Source organism: Mytilus edulis, chromosome 11, assembly GCF_963676685.1.
Source record: "Mytilus edulis chromosome 11, xbMytEdul2.2, whole genome shotgun sequence".
NCBI lineage: Eukaryota > Metazoa > Mollusca > Bivalvia > Mytilida > Mytilidae > Mytilus > Mytilus edulis.
This window is the reverse complement of record NC_092354.1, coordinates 43925993-43947013: the sequence shown is the minus strand read 5'-3', so window position 1 is coordinate 43947013 and position 21021 is coordinate 43925993. Positions and strand designations below refer to the sequence as shown.

General features: G+C 31.9%; 1 protein-coding gene and 1 long non-coding RNA gene across 2 annotated transcripts in view; one reads left to right on the top strand and one right to left on the bottom strand.

Annotated features, from left to right (window-relative positions):
• Positions 1-3906: 3906 nt before the first annotated feature.
• Positions 3907-21021, top strand: part of LOC139495661 (uncharacterized) — a 32764-nt gene continuing 15649 nt past the window's right edge. The window contains exons 1-5 of the mRNA XM_071283965.1: positions 3907-4162; positions 16458-17385; positions 18762-18846; positions 19699-19776; positions 20518-20558. Of these exons, the coding sequence (XP_071140066.1) occupies positions 16522-17385; positions 18762-18846; positions 19699-19776; positions 20518-20558 (1068 nt within the window). The 5' untranslated portion in view covers positions 3907-4162; positions 16458-16521. The remainder of the gene's footprint in view (positions 4163-16457; positions 17386-18761; positions 18847-19698; positions 19777-20517; positions 20559-21021) is intronic.
• On the bottom strand, positions 5231-7682 carry LOC139495644 (uncharacterized). Its single transcript, XR_011657423.1, has 3 exons — positions 7599-7682; positions 7269-7337; positions 5231-6978 (listed from the first exon to the last, which is right to left on the bottom strand). It is a non-coding gene; the product is annotated as an uncharacterized lncRNA (long non-coding RNA).

Below are 21021 nucleotides of genomic sequence, written 5' to 3'. Positions count from 1 at the left end.
GAAAGAGTATTAGCCCATTCTCGACCTATTGTTTTCAGTCTAAATCATCTTTGACCATAGTTCTGAATAATACTCGATCAATCTGACCCATACTTGACCAAATAACCTCTACTTTTTTAACTGTTAAAATAAATCACTTTAAGCTAACAGCCACAATAAAATAAAGATATATAAATTAGAAAAAAAGATTATTAAGTAATTACATGGTTATAAGATTCATCAACATTTAATAGAGATAGGTAAATCAAATCAACTTATAATTTTCCCTTTGTAAATTTTACAGACGTCATCACGAGTTGGTTGACCGTTATGGAATAACCGTTTCTCAAATGATATCAGATATATTCCCTACGTCGTATTATCCCCTTCCATTTCATAAATGTGACCTACCGAATTAGATTATTTACCGGATTTGTTATAATATGAGCAACACGACGGATGCCACATGTGGAGCATGTTCTGCCCACCCTTCCGGAGCACCTGAGATCACCCCTAGTTTTTGGTGGGGTTCGTGTTGCTTATTCATTGTTATTCTTTAGTTTTCAATGTTGTGTCATGTGTTCTGTTATGTGTCTTTTTCATTTTTAGCCATGGCGTTGTCAGTTTATTTTCGATTTGTGAGTTTGACTGTCCCTCTGGTTTTTTCCGTCCCTCTTTTATATAATAATAAAATTTAAAGTTTTTAAAGTTTTGTTAAAAAATAATTTTGAGATTATTTGATCAGCTTGTTTTATTTTTATTTTAAAGGTGATATATGTATGTAAGTGCTGATGAATATTGTGTTGAAGTTCTTTTATGTTTATTGTGAAGTTTTTGATAAAATGCTATATTGAACACATTTTTTATTTCAAATTGTTCAATTTTCTAGCGAGGGGAAATAGCTGTTGTTAAAAACAGTTCCTAACTTGATGAAATACAATAGATAGATACAAAAGAATGTCTAGGTGGGTTAAGACTTAGTCGAGGCTCAGTTCAGGCTAGGTCGATCAAGGTTCAGACTAGGTCGAGCATGGTTCAGACTATGTCAAGTATGTTTCAGACTAGGTCCATCATGGTTCAGACCTGGTCGGAATGGTTAAGTACTGATCGAGTAAAGGTTATGTACAAGTTTAGACAATTATGTATTATACAGACTTCAGTCGTGTATGTTCATGTTTATTTCAGACTAATTCAGAATGGTCGAGTAAAAATGAGTTCAGTCGAGTACCGATATAGGCCATTACAGACTTTTATTGGTTTGTACTGACAACTTTCAAATGTCTGAAAGACTTCAAACATGTCTTTGCAGAGCTGTTCAAATCGAAATGATCGTTTCTGATCTAAATTGGTTTACAAACCATTGTCTTTTTAAAAGCATCGCATTCATAAACGGATAAAGAAAGACAATAGTGTCAAACGAAAACATGCAAAACCATGTAAATAGTCAACAATGCTATGTGGTGTTCGTGGATGCATGTGAGGGTGTCTTCAATTTTTCTAAGGCTACTAATTCTGTTTCAATGATTGGCATAGTTACAGCAAAAAGGAACAACACGTTCAAAATTGTTTTCGTTTTAACACACTGCCTTCCTGACTTCAATAGCATAGCCTATTAAAATTTAAATGTAATTGTTAACATCCGTGTTCTTCATACTCTTTGGTAAATACATGTCTCATTTGCAATAAATTCAAGGATTAAAATTTCGTACACCAGACGCACATTTGTCTACAAAAGACTCGTCAACGATGAGCTGGTTTGTAATCGCTTGATGCGTACAATCAATCCCTATTATGCATTAAAAACTTCAGAAAAATCCGGCCATTTCAAAAGATGCTGTATCTTCTGAATTTTCTAAAAAAATAAATACAGCAATCTATAGAAAGGTTCAGAGTCAAAACGTAGAGCTTGAGTATTCCAACTTTTAATTATTTGATTCAAATTCAATCATTGTTCTTTCAGTTATCGACTTTTGATTGGTCTGTACGAGAGTGTGATATTACAAAAAAAAATGTCTCCCGCACAGCCATGGGATGGAATAAATTGTGTCTCTCGGATTAGCGAATTAAAATCATATAACATATTAACGACTGGTCAGTATTTCAATAAGTTGAACAACAGGCTTTCTGGCATTATACTCATGAAAACAATAGAATTCTTTGTATTGCATTTTCACATCTTTCAATTAAGAAAAATAAATATAGAAATAATGTTCTATGGATTCAGAGTCATGTTGGAATCCATAAAAACACGTTGTGGACAATGACGCACAAAATGCCCTAGATGACCCTTTTTCTAACTATGATATACCATATACCGAATTTACATCTAATATTAGAGAATACGTATTAATATATTGAAAAATGAATGGAGTAAAAAAGATGATAATAAATTACATGAAATTAAACCTAAATTGGGTAAACCTTTTAATATTTTTGTATGCCGAACAGATCAGTGTGTTATTTCTAGATGCCGTATTGGTCAAACAAGAATACCATATGAGTATTTCTCAAAAATAAACACGAACCACAATGTATACCTTACAAATACAAGTATACTTTTAAACATGGTTTAACTAATTGCATTGACTACACTGATATTCGTAGGAATCATATAAATGTCAAGAATATGTATGTTTTATTTGATACTGTTACTAATATTGTGACATTCTTAAAAGAAGTTTGAATATATTATAAAATATTAAAGTGTTGTAAAAATTTTAAATGATTTTAATTTTTATCACGTCATCTTAGTGATGAATTTTATTTGTAAATAAGCAATGTTGCTTTAGACTTGAGTTTTTATGAAGAAGGACCTTTTGTTTGATTTTAAAAATGCATACTTTAAATTGTAAAAAATATTTGAATTAGCTAACGATGTAGCCTTTTTGAGCAGATGTCGCGTAAAGAGAATCCCAATCAATCGAACCATTTGCACATTGAATGTTCTTGGTACTCATTGTTTAATATGATATATGTTGAGACAGAAGCATTTGTAATTCCAAGCAACACCTTTATTGATAAGTCATTATTTTGTTCATGTCTTGTTTTGTATCATATTTCTCAGGAGTAAATTTGTGTTGTGTATGTTGAAATTAATATATTAATAGACAATGTGACCGTACAGGTATTGAGAAAACGTATTTTTCTTGGACATGTGATTCCTTGATTGTACTTTGAAGGGTTTGGAAAAGTTTAACGCCGTGGTGAACTGAATTATACATGTAAATAACTCTTACCTCTGTCATGAGCAAAAAATAATGCCTTTTGAATTCTTCACAAATTGGAATATACAATGTATTTTTTTTTCTGACTCGATTGGTTATTCTGCTCTCTTATCGACAACAAAATATATGTAGTGGAATTGAAATAGTAGTATGTTTACTTCTACAATCGTATTAAACCCGTGCATCTGTTAAATCATTCGATGCCACTGCTGGTGGACGTTTCGCCAGCCCAGTAGTTAGCACTTCATTGTTGACATTAATATCAATTACATGGTCATTTTAATAAAAACTAAGGATGTTCTCATCCAAGGTATAGATTACCTTAGCCGTATTTGGCACAACTTTTTGAAACTTTTTGTCCTGAATGCTCTTCTAGAACTTGTTTGGCTTTATAACTATTTTGATCTGAGCGTCACTGGTGGGTCTTATGTATATGGAACGCGCGTCTGGCGTATTAAATTATAATCCTGGTACCTTTGATAACTAATTGAAAAACTAACTTAAAATTAATATTTGTATGCTTATTGTTACTTAACTAAGTCTTTTTCATAAAACCTTATTCATTTAAATGTTATCTTGGGACAATCTATATTTGTCATGCTATGGTTCATTTTACAAAGTTTGAATATCAGGTTTTTGTATGCTTCTATTTATATTTAACTATCACATAGTGTTTAAATACACCAATCAACACATATATATAGCACATAACACCTGGATCAATATCACTACGCAGACGGATCATGCGCAAGTAAATATAACCTTACGTTTACATCATGTTCATGTTTACTGTTTGATTTAGGTAAAGTACATACAAGGAATATCTAGTTTGTTAAAGTGATAACATTAAGTTTATGTTATAATTCATTATATACCTTCATATCGGTTATAAATGGAAGTGATCGACTTTGACAATGAAGGCCATTTTATAATTATTTCCCTTTATAAAGAATGTACAGGTAAGAACTTTAATGTGTATTTAAAGGGAACAAGTGCACTTACAAAGGCCTACATATTTATATATAAATTCTGCTAATGTTTTGGTTTTATTACTTCTTTTAAAATTTAAATATAATTATAACAAAAGGAATTTTGACAGGTTAAACCTGACAAATACAAGGTACGAAAGTTACTCACGTCTACTTTCATATTCTAAATATCACTGACATCAGGTTTATGATTAAACGTGAATATATAGGATTATCTGTTGTTGCCTATTGTATCAGACAATGACAGTGATATGCAAAGAAATCAAGTAGTTAACAAAACAAACAAAACAGGAAAACGTTTCTGAATAGAAAACACATATGCAGTGGGAGAATATCGATGGGTTAATGCAACAATTTTGTATCTAGAAAGTTGTGACTTTTCAGAAACCGACATACAAAGTTTGACGGTAAATGTAAATTCTATTTTACTACAGAAATGTATCAAATTAACATAGATTGCAAAAATAGACATAGTTACTATCCTTTTATAATTTGATGCTAATTGGTTGTCAGATAAAAGATATAATTGCACTTGAAACGTTTAACGGATATATGCATTCCATAGTGATTAAAAAGTAATACAGATGTTTGTGTCACAAGGTCATTACTAGTGATAACAGATTTAAACCTGTGTGGTATATCATATTCTAAATGTTGTTTGGTAAGCATCATTGCATTTGCAAGCGATAAGAGATTGTAGAATTTGAAAAACGAATTAATATAACTAATTATTTTTTATTTGTTTTGAATTATATACTGTAAACAAATTCAAAATAATTAAACATTGTTAAGTTAAAGTAAATAATATATAAGATGATGTAATTACAGGGAAAACTATACACAAAATAACCAAGGAAAGTGAATTAAAAAAATATATAATTATTCATGAACAAAATCATTTTTTTTGACGAATTATTTTCCAATTTTTTTTTTATTAGTTTTAAAAAGTTGCATTTAATTTAAAAGAATTTATGGCAATGGATCCTTTTTATTTTTATACTATTCTTTTCTAAAACACATGATGAAATTATATACACATAAAGAAATTGAATTTATTAATGTATTGTGTGAAGTCATTTTCACTGAATCTTAAAAAAAGAAAAGACAAAAAGTTCTTATAGAAAAAGATTGGATGTTGTTAATAAAACAAAATATAGTAATTTCAAAATTGAAATAATAATGGAGGAATAAAGGCTTATTTAAACTTTGCCTTTAGAATATTCCTTTTCTTCCAAAATTGAAAACTTTCTTATGTTTCCTTAATTCGACATAAGTGGCAATTAGACTAAAATAATTCCATGTACTTGATTACAACAAAATATAACACAGCAACAATCAATGAGTTTCCTAAGGTTACGTGAATGGAAAATGAAATGCATAATTCACTATATCAGTTAATGTTATAAATGTCGCAATTGTTCTTCTTCCTAATATTCCCTTAAGTTATAACTGAGATTGTTAGATTGTATTTGTTTTGAAGACAACTGATGCAGTTTCCAATCTTAATCATTATTCTTTTTCGGAGTCACTTTCATCCTCCTCAAAATCCGGATCTGGGAGTATATTTGGTGTTTTGTTGTCAGATTGTAATCCTTTGTAGAGGCTGTTGTACTCTCTTGGAATAACACCAGTTTTACAAAGATTCAGTAAATCTTTCTTCTTAGCAGCAGATACTGTCTGTTTAGCTGTAAATCTCTTAGGTATCTCCATTACATTAACGGGACGACCTTTTCTCGTCTTTTCTATAACTTTCAGTGACATAGTTGATTCCGTATCAGGGTTTACAGTGACATCAGCCTGTTGGATAGTTGATTCCGTATAAGGGTTTACAGTGACATCAGCCTGTTGGATAGTTGATTCTGTATCAGGATTTACAGTGACGTCAGCCTGTTAGATAGTTGATTCCGTATCAGGGTTTACAGTGACATCAGTCTGTTGGATAGTTTATTCCGTATCAGGGTTTACAGTGACATCAGCCTGTTGGATAGTTGATTCCGTATCAGGGTTTACAGTGATATCAGTCTGTTGGATAGTTTATTCCGTATCAGGGTTTACAGTGATATCAGCCTGTTGGATAGTTTATTCCGTATCAGGGTTTACAGTGACATCAGCTTGTTGGATAGTTTATTCCGTATCAGGGTTTACAGTGATATCAGCCTGTTGGATAGTTTATTCCGTATCAGGGTTTACAGTGACATCAGCCTGTTGGCTAGTTGATTCTGTATCAGGGTTTACAGTGACATCAGTCTGTTGGATAGTTGATTTCGTATCAGGGTTTACAGTGATATCAGCCTGTTAGATAGTTTATTCCATATCAGGGTTTACAGTGACATCAGCCTGTTGGCTAGTTGATTCTGTATCAGGGTTTACAGTGACATCAGCCTGTTGGATAGTTTATTCCGTATCAGGGTTTACAGTGACATCAGCCTGTTGGATAGTTGATTCCGTATCTGGGTTCACAGTGACATCAGCCTGTTGGATAGTTGATTCCGTATCAGGGTTTACAGTGACATCAGCCTGTTGGCTAGTTGATTCTGTATCAGGGTTTACAGTGACATCAGCCTGTTGGATAGTTTATTCCGTATCAGGGTTTACAGTGATATCAGCCTGTTGGATAGTTGATTCTGTATCAGGGTTTACAGTGATATCAGTCTGTTGGATAGTTTATTCCGTATCAGGGTTTACAGTGACATCAGCCTGTTGAATAGTTGATTCCGTATCAATTAAAGTTTCCTCCAAGTTATCATCTGAGGACCACTATATGTCTGCCATATTTTTTTTTATATCTACAACAGATACGAAATGTAATGCAGATATTTTCGTTCAAACATTTTTCCTTAAAACATATATAATCTAGTATTATTAGATTAAATGTTACATAATTTTTGTATATATGAAATAAGCGTGTACAAGTGTTTTGATATTTTTTTACATACTTATGCAGCTTATTTATCTTTAAAAAAAAGTCATATGTTACGATTTATTTTTTGCATTTAAAAAAAATATACTTAATTTGTATGTTTCATTAAAAAATTGATTCATTTTTCAATATACTACTTTTTCCGTATAAACTTACCAAATAATATCTGTAGGCATACATTTTTTCTTTTTCTTTTTTCTCTTGTCTCAAATAATAAAGATGCGACTGCAAAACAAAACAAAAAACATGCGCTTATTGTTACTAATGAAATTTACAAAGATACAAACAACTTTAATTTATTATCTTTTTAAATATTTTTCTCTAAGAAACAGCTAGGTTTAATAAATTGTACGGTAAATAATTATGTTATGTTATAATTTCAATTTTAAAAACGTAAATTAAAATGTAAAAGTTATTAAAGTATAATTGAATTAAAAATTAATTATCTATCTTAATATGCATTATTTTTAAACAAAATATACAAACCTTTTTTTCTAATTTGCAGCTTTTTTGCTGAATATCAAAATTCCATGTCAAAACCCATCATCAATCAAAACAATTACTTGGTTTAATCTCAGTTGATGTTTATATTATCTAATATGAGGTCATGCCAGTAACACTTAATTGACCTTGCTTGTTTGATAACCTGCTGATATTCACATTTCTTTAACAGCTGCAATACATTATCTGATGTTGTGGAGGAAATAGTTTTAGGTGTTGAAATAAATAAATCAAAATGTCAATTGCAATATGAAGGTAGTACTTGTTACAGTGTTGAGGCATATGCATTTTCATACATTGTTTGTTAATAGGAATGCAACACACCTTATAGTTAGATATTTTGTTGAGGCGCTTGGTGCAAGCTATTTAATTTTAAGAATAAATCGTTCATTCTTATAGTAATACGAGATAAGTCGTTCATGTTGGCATACTTTCGTTATCAAACTTATAATAGATTGATGAACATGTCAATTAAAAATTTGTTTTATGACCAATTGCTGTAAAAAATTTCGGGAATATTATATATTACTTTTGTCTTTACAAAATCATAAAATCTCAAAACTGCAAAATTTTGAGTTAAGAGGTTGATGCATTAACCCCTCGATATAGTTATCAAAAGTACCAGGATTATAAGAAAATTGTATCTAAATTATAGCACTTTAGAATACATATAGAAAGATAACAATTGTTATATACAATTATATCCATACACACCTAAAATGCAGATATTTAAAAGTCAAAATAGACATACCATGCAATGAAAGGTGTTTTTTTTATGAAGGTTTAAAAACTAACGTTGGTGTCTTTTGTTTTACTTTTAACAACACAAGCGTGTCACGGATTTATTTCAAATAACGATAAGGAATAATTTAGTAGCGATGAGGATTATTTCTGCTTCTGATTGAGTGACAAAATCCATTCACTTATGAGTCTTTTGTACACGAAACGCGCGTTTGGCGTAAATACAAAATTTCAGTCGGGTATCGATAATGAGTTTATATTCAAAAAACAAAATTATTTCAAAATACTGATAATAAGAAGAATTAAACTCGTATGCTTTCTTGGTAACTGTATGTTGATAAGTCCCTTCTACATCGCCAATATTGTAGTAGTCGATTTTACCTATTAACGGCATTTACAGAGTCCTACTGTAGTATTTTTTATTGTTGAAGGGTGTACACCTAAGAAAAGATAACTCTTGTTTCATTGTAGCGTTTCAAAACCACATGCAATATGCAGAACTAAAAATAGCTTGATCAGAATGTTTACATTGTTGCTTATAGTAGATGTACACATATTGTATTTCATTTGATATTCTAATTCATTTAAACCCACATTTTCCATAAATGAATTTTTAAAGAAACAAATTAGGAAAATTTTAAAGTAAAATAAATTTACTAAAGAAAACCAGGTCAGAATTTTTCAAAGGGAATAAAGGAAACAGAAAAGACCATAACTTATTTTTCTTTTTTTTTTTAGCCTAGGCCTTACATAAACATTGTATTATAATAAGGTATAAAAGTAAAAGACCAAACAATAAAATTCTGTATATATCCCAATAAGGTAAAAAAAAATACATTCAACTCTCAGTTTTCAACCTTTATCCTTGTCGGTGTAGAAACTATGACTATGTCTCCCATTCCGTCTGAAATTTTGTGGAAAAGTCAAATCTAAATTTAGAACGCTGGTTGAAACTGAAACTAAACATGTATTATACAAATGGGATTGTTATTTTTTCTATATCAAATTCTAATTTCAAACTGAACACAACTTTTTTTTATCGTGCTTTAAGATTCATGTTTATTTCCGAATTAGTGAATGCAATTTTGTAAAGTATTTCTTCTCATGTCTTAATTCAAGTTTATAACTCAATAAAGGATAAGGGGACCAAAAAAAATGTGACACTTGTAACATGATATTTTGGTGGAATGATGGGTGCAGTGAGTTCAGACTCTCATATTTTGATAGCAAGACTGGTTTGCTTTCTTCTAAAAACCATTTGTATTTAATTACATAACCTCTGCAGATATTCTATCAAAGTCTTTGTTTAACGATCTCAATTATACGTAAGGATCTTGTACGGTCAGCTCTATTATATCACCTAGTTCAGAGTTCTAGGAGCTATGATTCTTTACACTTTACACCAATGGATTCGTTCTTAATTTGGAATTGGATATATTTTTTTTTAATTTTATTTTAGACCAACAAAATTAAAAGTTTTGATCATGTAAAATATCAACCGATTTTTAAGATTTTTCCTTTGTATCCTATATAAAATTGAGAATGGAAATGGGGAATGTGCCAAAGAGACAACAACCCGACCATAGAAAAAAACAACAGCAGAAGGTCACCAACAGGTCTTCAATGTAGCGAAAAATTCCCGCACCCGGAGGCGTCCTTCAGCTGGCCCCTAAACAAATATATACTAGTTCAGTGATAATGAACGCCATACTAATTTCCAAATTGTACACAAGAAACTGTATTTTATGTCTCATGCTGTTTATTTCAAAAGATCGTAAATGAATACATTTACTTTATGTATTCCGTATGCATGCAATTTCTTGATATGTGATCATGTTTGTCTAAATTCGAATAAAGCTTGTGTAATTTGTATTTGTTAACTGAATATGACACTTAATAGATCTTTGAATTCGACTCAATTGAATTATAAGTCAAAATTATCACACCTTGTTCAAAGGACTAGTCATGATCTGCTTAAGTGTTTTTGTCGAGCCTGCAACTTTTGTTGCAGAAAGCTCGACATAGGGATAGTGATCCGGCGGCGGCGTCGGCGGCGGCGGCGATGTTAGCTAACTTCTTAAAGCTTTATATTTTAGAAGGCGGAAGACCTGGGTGCTTCATACTTTGTATATAGATGCCTCATGTTACGACGTTTCCGTCAGTCACATGTCCAATGTCCTTGGCCTCATTTTCATGGTTCAGTGACCACTTGAAAAAAAAGTTCAAATTTTTTGTAAAGTTGAATTCTCTCTTATTATAAGTAATAGGATAACTATATTTCATATGTGCGTACCTTGCAAGGTCCTCATGTCTGTCAGACAGTTTTCACTTGACCTCGACCTCATTTCAGGGATCAGTGAACAAGGTTAAGTTTTGGTGGTCAAGTCCATATATCAGATACTATTAGCAATAGGGGTAGTATATTTGGTGTATGGAAGGACTGTAAGGTGTACATGTCCAACTGGCAGGTGTCATCTGACCTTGACCTCATTTTCATGGTTCAGTGGTTATAGTTAAATTTTTGTGTTTTGGTCTGTTTTTCTCATACTATATGCAATAGGTCTACTATATTTGTTGTATGGAATGATTGTAAGGTGTACATGTCTAGCGGGCAGATTTCATGTGACCTTGACCTCATTTTCATGGTTTAGTGGTCAATGTTAAGTTTTTGAGTTTTGGTCTTTTTATCTAATACTCTATGCTATAGGTCAACTATATTTGGTGTATGGAAATATTTTATGATCTTTATGTCAGTCGCGCATGTTTTATTTGACCGTGACCTCATTTTCACGGTTCATTGCACAATGTTAAGTTTTTGTGTTTTGGTCTATTTTTTTAAAACTATTAGTAATAGGTCAACTATATAATTATGTTGTATAGAAGCATTGTTAGCTGTACATGTCTGCCTGGCATGGTTCATCTGACCTTGACCTCATTTTCAAGGTTCATTGGTCTTTGTTTAGTTATCTTGGTTAATGTTAAGTTTATGTGACAGTTGTTATAATGCTTAACTTTATACTTAGGACTATCAACATAATATCAATGATTAGTATAGAAGGCGAGACATTTCAGCGTGTGCACTCTTGTCTTCAAAATATAGTTATCGTCCTTGCGGTCAAAAGTCAACGTCACACAAATGTTAAATTGTAAAGGGGCACACAAACTCATTATACTACATCAATATACCAAAGTTGTAAGGTCTTAGAATCGATCAACAGACGACGAAGTAATGACCTGGTTGTGTTTTTGCGAAAAAATACATTAAGTTGCACTTGAGGTCAAATTTGAAGTCACATGAAGGTCATCATGATACAAGAAACTTAACCTGATGATGATACATCCACATGACAAATATGTAAGGCCTAGATCAAAGTAAAAAAGTTATTGCCATGCTGTACTATCAGAATTGATTTTGCCTTTATTTAATGAACTAATTTTAGGGTAAGGGGTATTTTAAACTTTAATAGAAAAAATCTAGCGGTTAAAATTTTAAATATATTTGCATGAACAACAGACCGATATATAACTACGAATGTCTAAATCCAGAATAAATAAAATAACAAGTAAAAGTTAACGGTGAAATAAAATTTGCCGCAGTTATCAATATAAAGTAAGCTATTGTTAATTTAGGATTGAATAATGAGAATATATATATATATATATACCAATATACCCATATTTCTGACCTTTTAAAGGAGTAGGTCCGGTAAGGGCCGATTTTGGCCCCAAATTTCAGTTTCATCTAACGAGATATTTAGGACACTTTTTAAACACTTAAGTGTCTATTTCAATGGATTCGATTAGTTTATGTTAAAGATTTTAACTGATTCAGTCATTAAAAACGCTCCGATTGAAGCTTAAATATGAAAAATCTATCAAATATGCCAAAAAACGTCACTTTTCAGATGGTTTTCGTCAAAAATGAAAGTGGCCGCATCCGTGTTCATCCTCAACCTTTATATATGTTATGTATTATCATCAAATACAACTTACATTTCAATATTATGAATGAACACGAATGCGGCCACTTTCATTTAAGACGGAAACCGTCTAAAATTTAACTAAATGCTATAATTGTGAAGATTTCAGTAATTTAGCATGACTTTATGATGCTAGTACACGATATATGTGCATTGTATTGTCAAAAACAGCACATATTTATGTAGCAGAAGCATTCTACTTTCCAAAAAATAGCTAAAAGATTACATTTTCACAATTTTGCAAAACTGCTTAATTTTGGGGCAAAAAAGGGGTCTTACTGAACCTACTCCTTTGGCCGATATTAGCATGAAAAAGATGCCTTATTCAAATTGCCAAATGTTTTAAACTTTTGGTTCAAATCTTTTGAAATTTAAAAAGATTTTAAGCTATTCCTAGTTTATCAATGAGAGAAAAACAAAAACAATGAAAGTCTTTCCACATCAATTTTCAAAGTTATTGAAAAGTAGCTAGTTCTGGTTTGTTCAAAAATGAAATTGGCACCCACTCATAAAATTTAATATATCGACACGATAAGTTTTCTTTAGAGTTTTGAGTGAAATAAAGGATATAATGTGCTACTTCAGTTGAAGTTAATGTCACTTCCGGTCTCATATGAAGGCTTCTTTCATACTGATTTCAAAAATATATAGTTTTTTATATACTTTTACCTGTAAATTAGAATATAATTGGCCACTTCCGGTTTATTGAAAGTCACATTCAGTGTTTTGTGAAAAGTTAATGTATTTAAATAACAAAATATATAGATTCTGATTACATTTTCATGAAAAATGTGCAAAAATGGCTACTTCCGATTTTCTCAAGGTCACTTCCGGTTGTCATTTTTCAAGGTCATATATATATATCTGTCACCCAACATTTTGTTAAAGGTCATATGTCTATATAATGAACCAAATTTAAATAAAAATCAATAAACCTGATAATTATATATTTCAGGGGCACTAAATCCTATGAGATGCTTTTAGATTGTTTCAGACCAAATGTAACATATCTTCATTACAAGTAAACAAACATTTATCACTTCTTTTATATATAATCTTTAAAGGTGTTGGAGAAAATGCCAAAACAAGGAAAAATCAACATTGAGAACTTGACCTTGAACTTTGAGCTTGACCTCATTTTTATAGATAGGACCCAGGGGCCTCAAACAAAAACACTCCAGGGTTATACGGTTAACAGTTGATGATTTAAAAAAAAACACCGACTAATTCATTTGGTAAAAGTAGATAGCTCCTATAAAATTTCATCGAATCGCTTCCATCCATATAAGCCAACAATTCATGCAGATGTAACGAACAATTTGTAAAAAAGAATTTTGCCGATATCTATTTTTTTACGAAGGACATGCACGCAGATGATAAAAAGTGAATAGGGAGATAACTCTTACAAAGAAAATTGTTCGTCTAAGCAGGGTGAAACTTGAAAGCGTATAAACTGTACAACAAAATATAAGAAATATCTAAGCGACATATTGCACAGAGATCAATTGCAGGTCTTTCCACCAGGAAAGATCTATTTTGATATTAAATATTAAAAAATCAGTCTAAAATGTCAGTTCCTATTGCTTCTTGATGTATAAATATGAATTTAAAGCAAAGGTCAAAATCTAGAAAGTCCTATTAACCAATGACCTTGACCTCAATTTCAAAGTAACAAACCAAGAACCTCATATCAAAAGACGCGAGGTCTTTAATATGTATAATTAATGAGTTATATCACTTTACGCATAATTCTAATATAAGATGGGTGAAAACTCCCATTTATTGTTTACGCACCCTTTCAACCAAAATTTTTAACAATTAAGTAAAAATAATAATTATGATAATGATAATAATCAGAAGAAATACATACTTTTTTCCACAGAAAAGTGGAAAGACTCAATTAAACGACAGATTATTTTGGATATAGTGTTGGGTATCCCCTTAAATAATAAACACATTTGGTATGTATCGGACTTGGACGTTCCATGGGAATTACGTACAGTATAACTTACAAGTATAATGTATTTGTAATTAAATAATGTTATTCACTAGATCACATTACCTAACGCAATACCACTTAATGAGTACGGACAGATATGTATTTTATAAACATTCCACTTTACTAGTCTTTACAAGAGTATTTCCCGTTCTAGTTTGAGATTGAAAGAATTGGTCTTTCTTTCTTTTGATGCAGTTAAGCTGCATTATGCGAGCTGAAAACCCTTGAATGATCGTCGAATCACCCAAACGTTTTGAAGTTACACATAGGAAGTAGTGCTCATTAGGATTCCTTGTCTAGTATATTATGACCTCTGCTTTTGACTAAGATGTCAAAGAACAATTGTATGAAATATTTAATCGCCAAAAATCTCTTAAGACAAGTAGTTTAGATTTCCCAAATGGCAAAAGTTGTAGGAATATTGTTTCTCACCAATACGTAGTACAACTACGTCAGTAGTCTATTATATAATAAATTCAACGGTTCATGCTGTTGGCTGCAATTTCAAATTAGAAGACGAAATTTTCGTTTTTTTTTCAATTTGGAGGCAGGGGTTCAAATAAGCGGTGGTCCGAGGTTTGCGACCCCTGTAGTAGTTAACATTTGTCTGATTCGTGTCAGTCAACTAAAACCAACATTTCACTACAAAGTAGAACAACTGCAATCATTGCGAATTTTTACCACTGCAGACTTACCATACAAAATATACATTGATATATGCATTTCTTTTGAAACCTTGATAAAATATGAATTATTTGCCTTACTAATTAAATCATTAGATAAACATAAATGTACTATATATGAATGTTTAATGTTGGAGCAACATTTCCACAGTTTTCATAATTATGTTTGCCTTTGTTTTTGGTTAACTGCCTTCAGCGCTTACAACGCTTTGATTTAATAATAAAGACCAACATAGATACAAGACTCGCGTCTTAATGTGGATGAATCGAACTTTGTTCAAAAAAATACTCTGATGCAAACGAAACCTTCTCCGATACTGATATTTAAATATCAAGATTCTCGATTACTGGATTGACAACATATCGGTAACATTTGGAAGAAATGTCTTTTTACATAGGTATTTCCATGAAAACCAAATCTTGTTATGGTCTTCTACCTTTGCATAACGCTTTATAAATTTCCTCATATGCTCTGGGAAAGCATTACCGCTCGCATCACCACTATATGATTACCTGAAGGAGCAGCACTATTAGTTTTAAAAATGGTATTTGGTTATCAATATTTGTTGTGTGGCTTTTTATATTTGAAAATGAGATCAAGTGCTTGAAGCTATACGAAGTTTGATAGAATTTGCCATTAAATGTTATTCATAATAAAAACGAAAAACAACACGTTAGCATGCTCTTTTCTAGATTTACCTTCACCAAGAACGCTCAATTCCAAAGATTTGAAAGCCAATTAGGAATAAGAACCGAAACAATTTAAAAGCTTTACCACCAAAAAAGATTTAAAAATAGCCAAATCGATCTAAAGTCAACTTTGCTTGAGAGAACTGAAACATAGTTTCTAAATAGTTTCAAAATTTATAAACGGACAATTTTACACATTATTATTATTTATAAACTGAGTACTGATCTGGTGATACCCACAGGAACTGAAAGTCCGCCAGCAGCGATATCGACTTAGTGCTATAACATGTATAAAAACTGAAACCACTAAAAGGAAAGTCAAACTCATAGATCGAAAACAAACTGACAACACCATGGCTAAAAATAAAAAGACAAACATACAAACAGTAGCAGAGAAGACACAACATAGAAAACTAAAGACTAAGCAATACGAATCCCACAAAAAACTGCAGGTGATTTCAGGTGCTCAGGAAGTGTAAGCAGATCCTGCTCCACATGTGGCACCCGTTGTGTTGCTTAAGAAATTACTAATTCCATGAGTCGGAATGGTTTTTCTGCATTTACCTTCATCAGGAATGTTCAATGCCAAATGTATGAAAGCCAAGAATGTATAGGTTAAAGAGCTGTTCGGCCAAAAAGGACATAAAATAGCCAAATGCAACCATTACAGTAACCATAGATTTCAGAAAAATCTTTATTATTGCTTTTGCTCATAATATTATATTGTTTCTCATTCTGTATCTTAACATAGGTTTGATAATAGAAAATTAGGTAAAGTGATGGATCTAGTTATGCGAAGGTAATAATTACTTAAAATGGCAGAATCGACCAACGATGAAAAGAAATTTAGAACTGAAAATGACAGCTCAGAAAAAGAAAACTACGACCGATTATTGTCAGTCTTCCATACTGGAACAGATGTAAAGCGATCTTTACTTGAACAATATCTTGGAGAAAAACATTTAAATGTACTTGATTGGTTAACTGATTTGAATCAGACCTTTTTGAAGTTTGACGATGTTAAACGTGCCATCAAAAGATCGTCAACAATTGATTTGAAAGATTTGGAATTGAGTACTATAGACATTCTTCTTAAATTTAACTGTTTTGACTTGTTCTGGGATGTATGTTTGTTGAATACTAGACTTGAGGAAATTTTGAATGATCACAAGGATGAGTTGTTAGGAATTTATCAAACGTCAATGACACAATATGATCTTCCTTCTTCGTCGACAAAGCAATATACACCAAGCTTAACGAAAACCCAATGGGAAATACTCTTCAAATCAGGGGAATGTAGCGGAATTAGAAAAGAGGGAAATGTTGCTGACATTTCTGCAACTAAAGATATAACACTATCAAGTTTAGATGAAACTCTAAATGTTTTGCTTCTACACACAGTTTGTCCTTTGTATAAATCAGTTAAGATCGTTTCTGAATGCCAGACTCAGATATTACAAATTGCAGTCTTTAACTCTGAATGCGAAAGGTTCACGTTTGAACATCTTTGGAACAGAATAGAATCACATATAATTAGCATAGCATCTCATTGTAAGCAATCTGATTACTTCAAACGTAAATGCGAAACAACAAAGCAAACTTTTTTTAACAGAAACTTTTCTCAAGACAACCGAAAATGCATTTTGGAGGACGCTTTCAATCATCCTTATTTCATAAGGGTAAATACTTTTATTCCAAAAGCTACGAAATGTTATTTGTTTGTATATAACTGTTTTACTATATCAATTAAATTCCCGAAGTTTCATTTTAAAATCGACGAGTAGACATCTTTGCAAGTATTTGATCAATGTGTTATATAAAACATTGTTAACGGTCATATATACATATATATCTTTAAACATTTTTTTATAAAGATAAGATAAATGAAATTGCTGTATGTGACGTTAACATTTATTCTAGTTTTAATTTTGTAGTTGTTAATTTGACTGAGCTTTGTCTCTGACAACACATCTTTGTGGGAAAAACAATAGTGGAAACGACTTAAGTGAAGTTTACTCGAATTTGTGACCAAAAAAAAAACAACGTTACACAAATTTTGATTTGATTTGATTTTGATTTTTTTGTGTTTTTATGTCACTTTTAAGCTCCGCTTTTGGGATGTTTCGAGGCTACCACTTTTTATTGGTCGAGGAAGCCGGAGTACCCGGAGAAAACCACCGACCTTCGATAGGAAAACATTCCTAGTCAATTAAGATTGGAATCGAGTTGACTGGCTAGTAATTGCAGTAGGTACTTCTTAGACCAAATGGCTACCGAGGCCCCCACAATTTGTTAGAAAATATACAAAACGTTTGTTTAAAAGAGGGACGAAAGATACCAAAGGGACAGTCAAACTCATAAATCTAAAACAAACTGACAACGCCATGGCTAAAAATGAAAAAGACAAACAAACAACAGCACACACGACACAACATAGAAAACTAAAGAATAAACAACACGAACCCCACTCAAAAATTAGGGGTGATCTCAGGTGCTCCGGAAGAGTAAGCAGATCCTGCTTCACATGCGGCACCCTTCGTGTTGCTTATGTGATAACAAATCCGATAAAAAGTCTAATTCGGTAGGTCACATTCAGGAAAGGGAAGGGGATTGTAGTTACGACGTAAGGAACATATCCGATACCATTTGTGATACGGTTATTCCATAACGGTCAACCAACTCGTGATGGCGTCCGTAAAATTTACGAAGGGATGATTTCAACTTCACCATTTGGAACTCTTGGTTTAATAGCTTACTTGTGAGCAGCAACCCTCTATCAAGAAAATCATGATAGGAAATGCAAGCACGGGAATATCGTATCAATTGGCAGATATATTCCCCGTATGCAGGTGCTGCTGGAATGTTGCTACTTAGAAATGGAAAGTTCACAATTGGAAAGCTGAAATCATCTCTTTTGTCGTAAAGTTTTGTTTTCAACCGACCCTCATTGTCAATTTCTAGATGTAAGACAAGATATGAGGCCGACGTAACTGTATCTGTAGTATCCTTTATCTCTAGCTCTTTTACTTTCGATTGATTTAATGTTTTTTTACAGCAAAATCAGTTGTGTAATCGAGTGCGGAAGGAGCTGGACCTTATACATTTAGACAACAATTTGAATCTAGGAAGGAAACTCTGTGGTGTGTATATATAGTTATTAAAAAAAACGGTTTGATTGGAAATGAGACAACCCTTTACACGAGTCCAAATGACACAGACATTTATAGCTATAGGCCACAGTACGGCCTTCAATAATGGGCAAAATCAATACCGCATAGTCAGCTATAAAAGGCCTGAAATGACAAATGCAAAATATTTCAAACGAGAAAATTAACAGCCTTATTAATGTACAATAACAAATATGTAACATAGCAACAAACGAGACCCAATAGGTAAGTTCACAGGTTCCTGATCAAGAACAGGCATAAGTATATATAATGTGACGGAGATAAACATGTAATTATGATACTAAACATCTCCTTATGAAGGTTTCATATATTCTGTAGTCAGTCAATGGTAACTTTGCCACTTCTTCCGTAACAACTTTTAATAACTCAATTTTTTCTTTTTTTTTAATTTCTTTTTCAAATAAATTGTTAGCTGTTATATACATTTAGTTAAAATTGTAATCCCTGGACGTTTTCTTGACAGTTGAACCTAACTAATTATGTCTGTTTGGATGCGTAAAAATGCGGTCACGTGTATGAGAATGCCATGCCTCTTCACCTAACAGATTCAGATTTGCTGTTTGGTCTGTTGGTGACCTATTTTACGTCAAAGTGTCTACTGCAAGTTTCAAATTGGTACTAGGCAAGCTATACAGGATTTTTCTCCTTAATTGAAAATGAATACTGATTGTCTTGCTAACGTGTTTAGTTCCTTCAATTTCTTAATCCTTCTTTGTCTCATCCGGTGAGGTCCCTTTGAGTATGTCTCATTTGCTTATATAAAAAGATAACGCTTATAACATTTAGTTTACCGTATTGTTTCAGGTAAGGAAATTCCAATTTTACTTGTGGATGGAAAATATACAAATGGTACATACTCGCTCAGTGTAGTTGAAAGTGCAGGTAAATTAACAAACATCTTGTATTTGGGGATTTTATTTGTTACATAGTGTGCTAGTTATCTAATGCGATATAGATGGGGGCAGTGAGTTACATATGACCCAATATATATCGTATAAGGTCACTAGAACACCAAGAACGAATTCATTTTACCGACTATCTTAACAAATTGTATTTAGACTGGTGGCCTATCAAATTGATGTAGTCTAATATGCCGTTAGTATTAAGGACCTACTTCGATTGCTCAGTACAAAACCAAATGTCAACAATAAGAACTTGCTAGCTTAAATTTGTTTAATAACAATTTTTTTTTTCCAATCGTTGATCAACAATTTTCGTCTGTTGAAACCTTTATGATTTTTCCTCAACATCGAATTGTTTTAATAAAGGGACGTAACACCACGACTAACCGTGTCTTCAAATAAGCTCCACCTTCTTACCTCATGTGGAATGTACACGGTCTCTATGCGGTTGCTTTTAACCAATTATATTCTTAGAAATGTAAAGGAGGTAAGATAAATAGTTTTCTTTTCACATAATATTTTGTAGACATTTTGAAAATCTTTATCTATTTTACAATTTTGTTTGCATATTGAAATATTTGTGTATAAAACATCACTGTAATATCATATTGTTGTTCATTAATATGTACAATGCATATGTGAATTAAATGTAATGTTTCAAAAAGAACTGTTTTGCATAAACACATGTAGACAAACTGAAAGGTAGAACCATATATTTTAGATAAAGACCTGCAAGTTGTGAAATCTGTTTGCAGTAATCAGGTAAGGCAATACAAACAGCTAGCAATATTTGACTTCAAACATATTGTACAGGTGTGAACAATTTAAATGCAAAGCCGTAATGTACAATAAAACATATATTTTGAATAAACCGACGGCAGTTACCATATTAATCATAACACATATTAATCTTAACACATGTTAATTTTGCACATCACATTTGAATTTAAGAAAAAAAACAGTGAGATAACTTAATGCTTACATTATTTAATTGATTTGTGTTGATCGCCGCTTTCAGCACTATTGAGCTATTTCGAAACAGTTAGCCTTCGTGAAGCACCGTTCTTCTATAAGAAACCTGAAAATCCTATTTAATTAAGATTTGAGTCGAAGAGATCTTCACGCTTCAGATTCGAACTAAACATTTCAGTGTTGACAGGCTAGTTATATAGAAGCTCGACTAAGTATAATCCACGGCAACTATTTTGATGCTAACGACATGGAA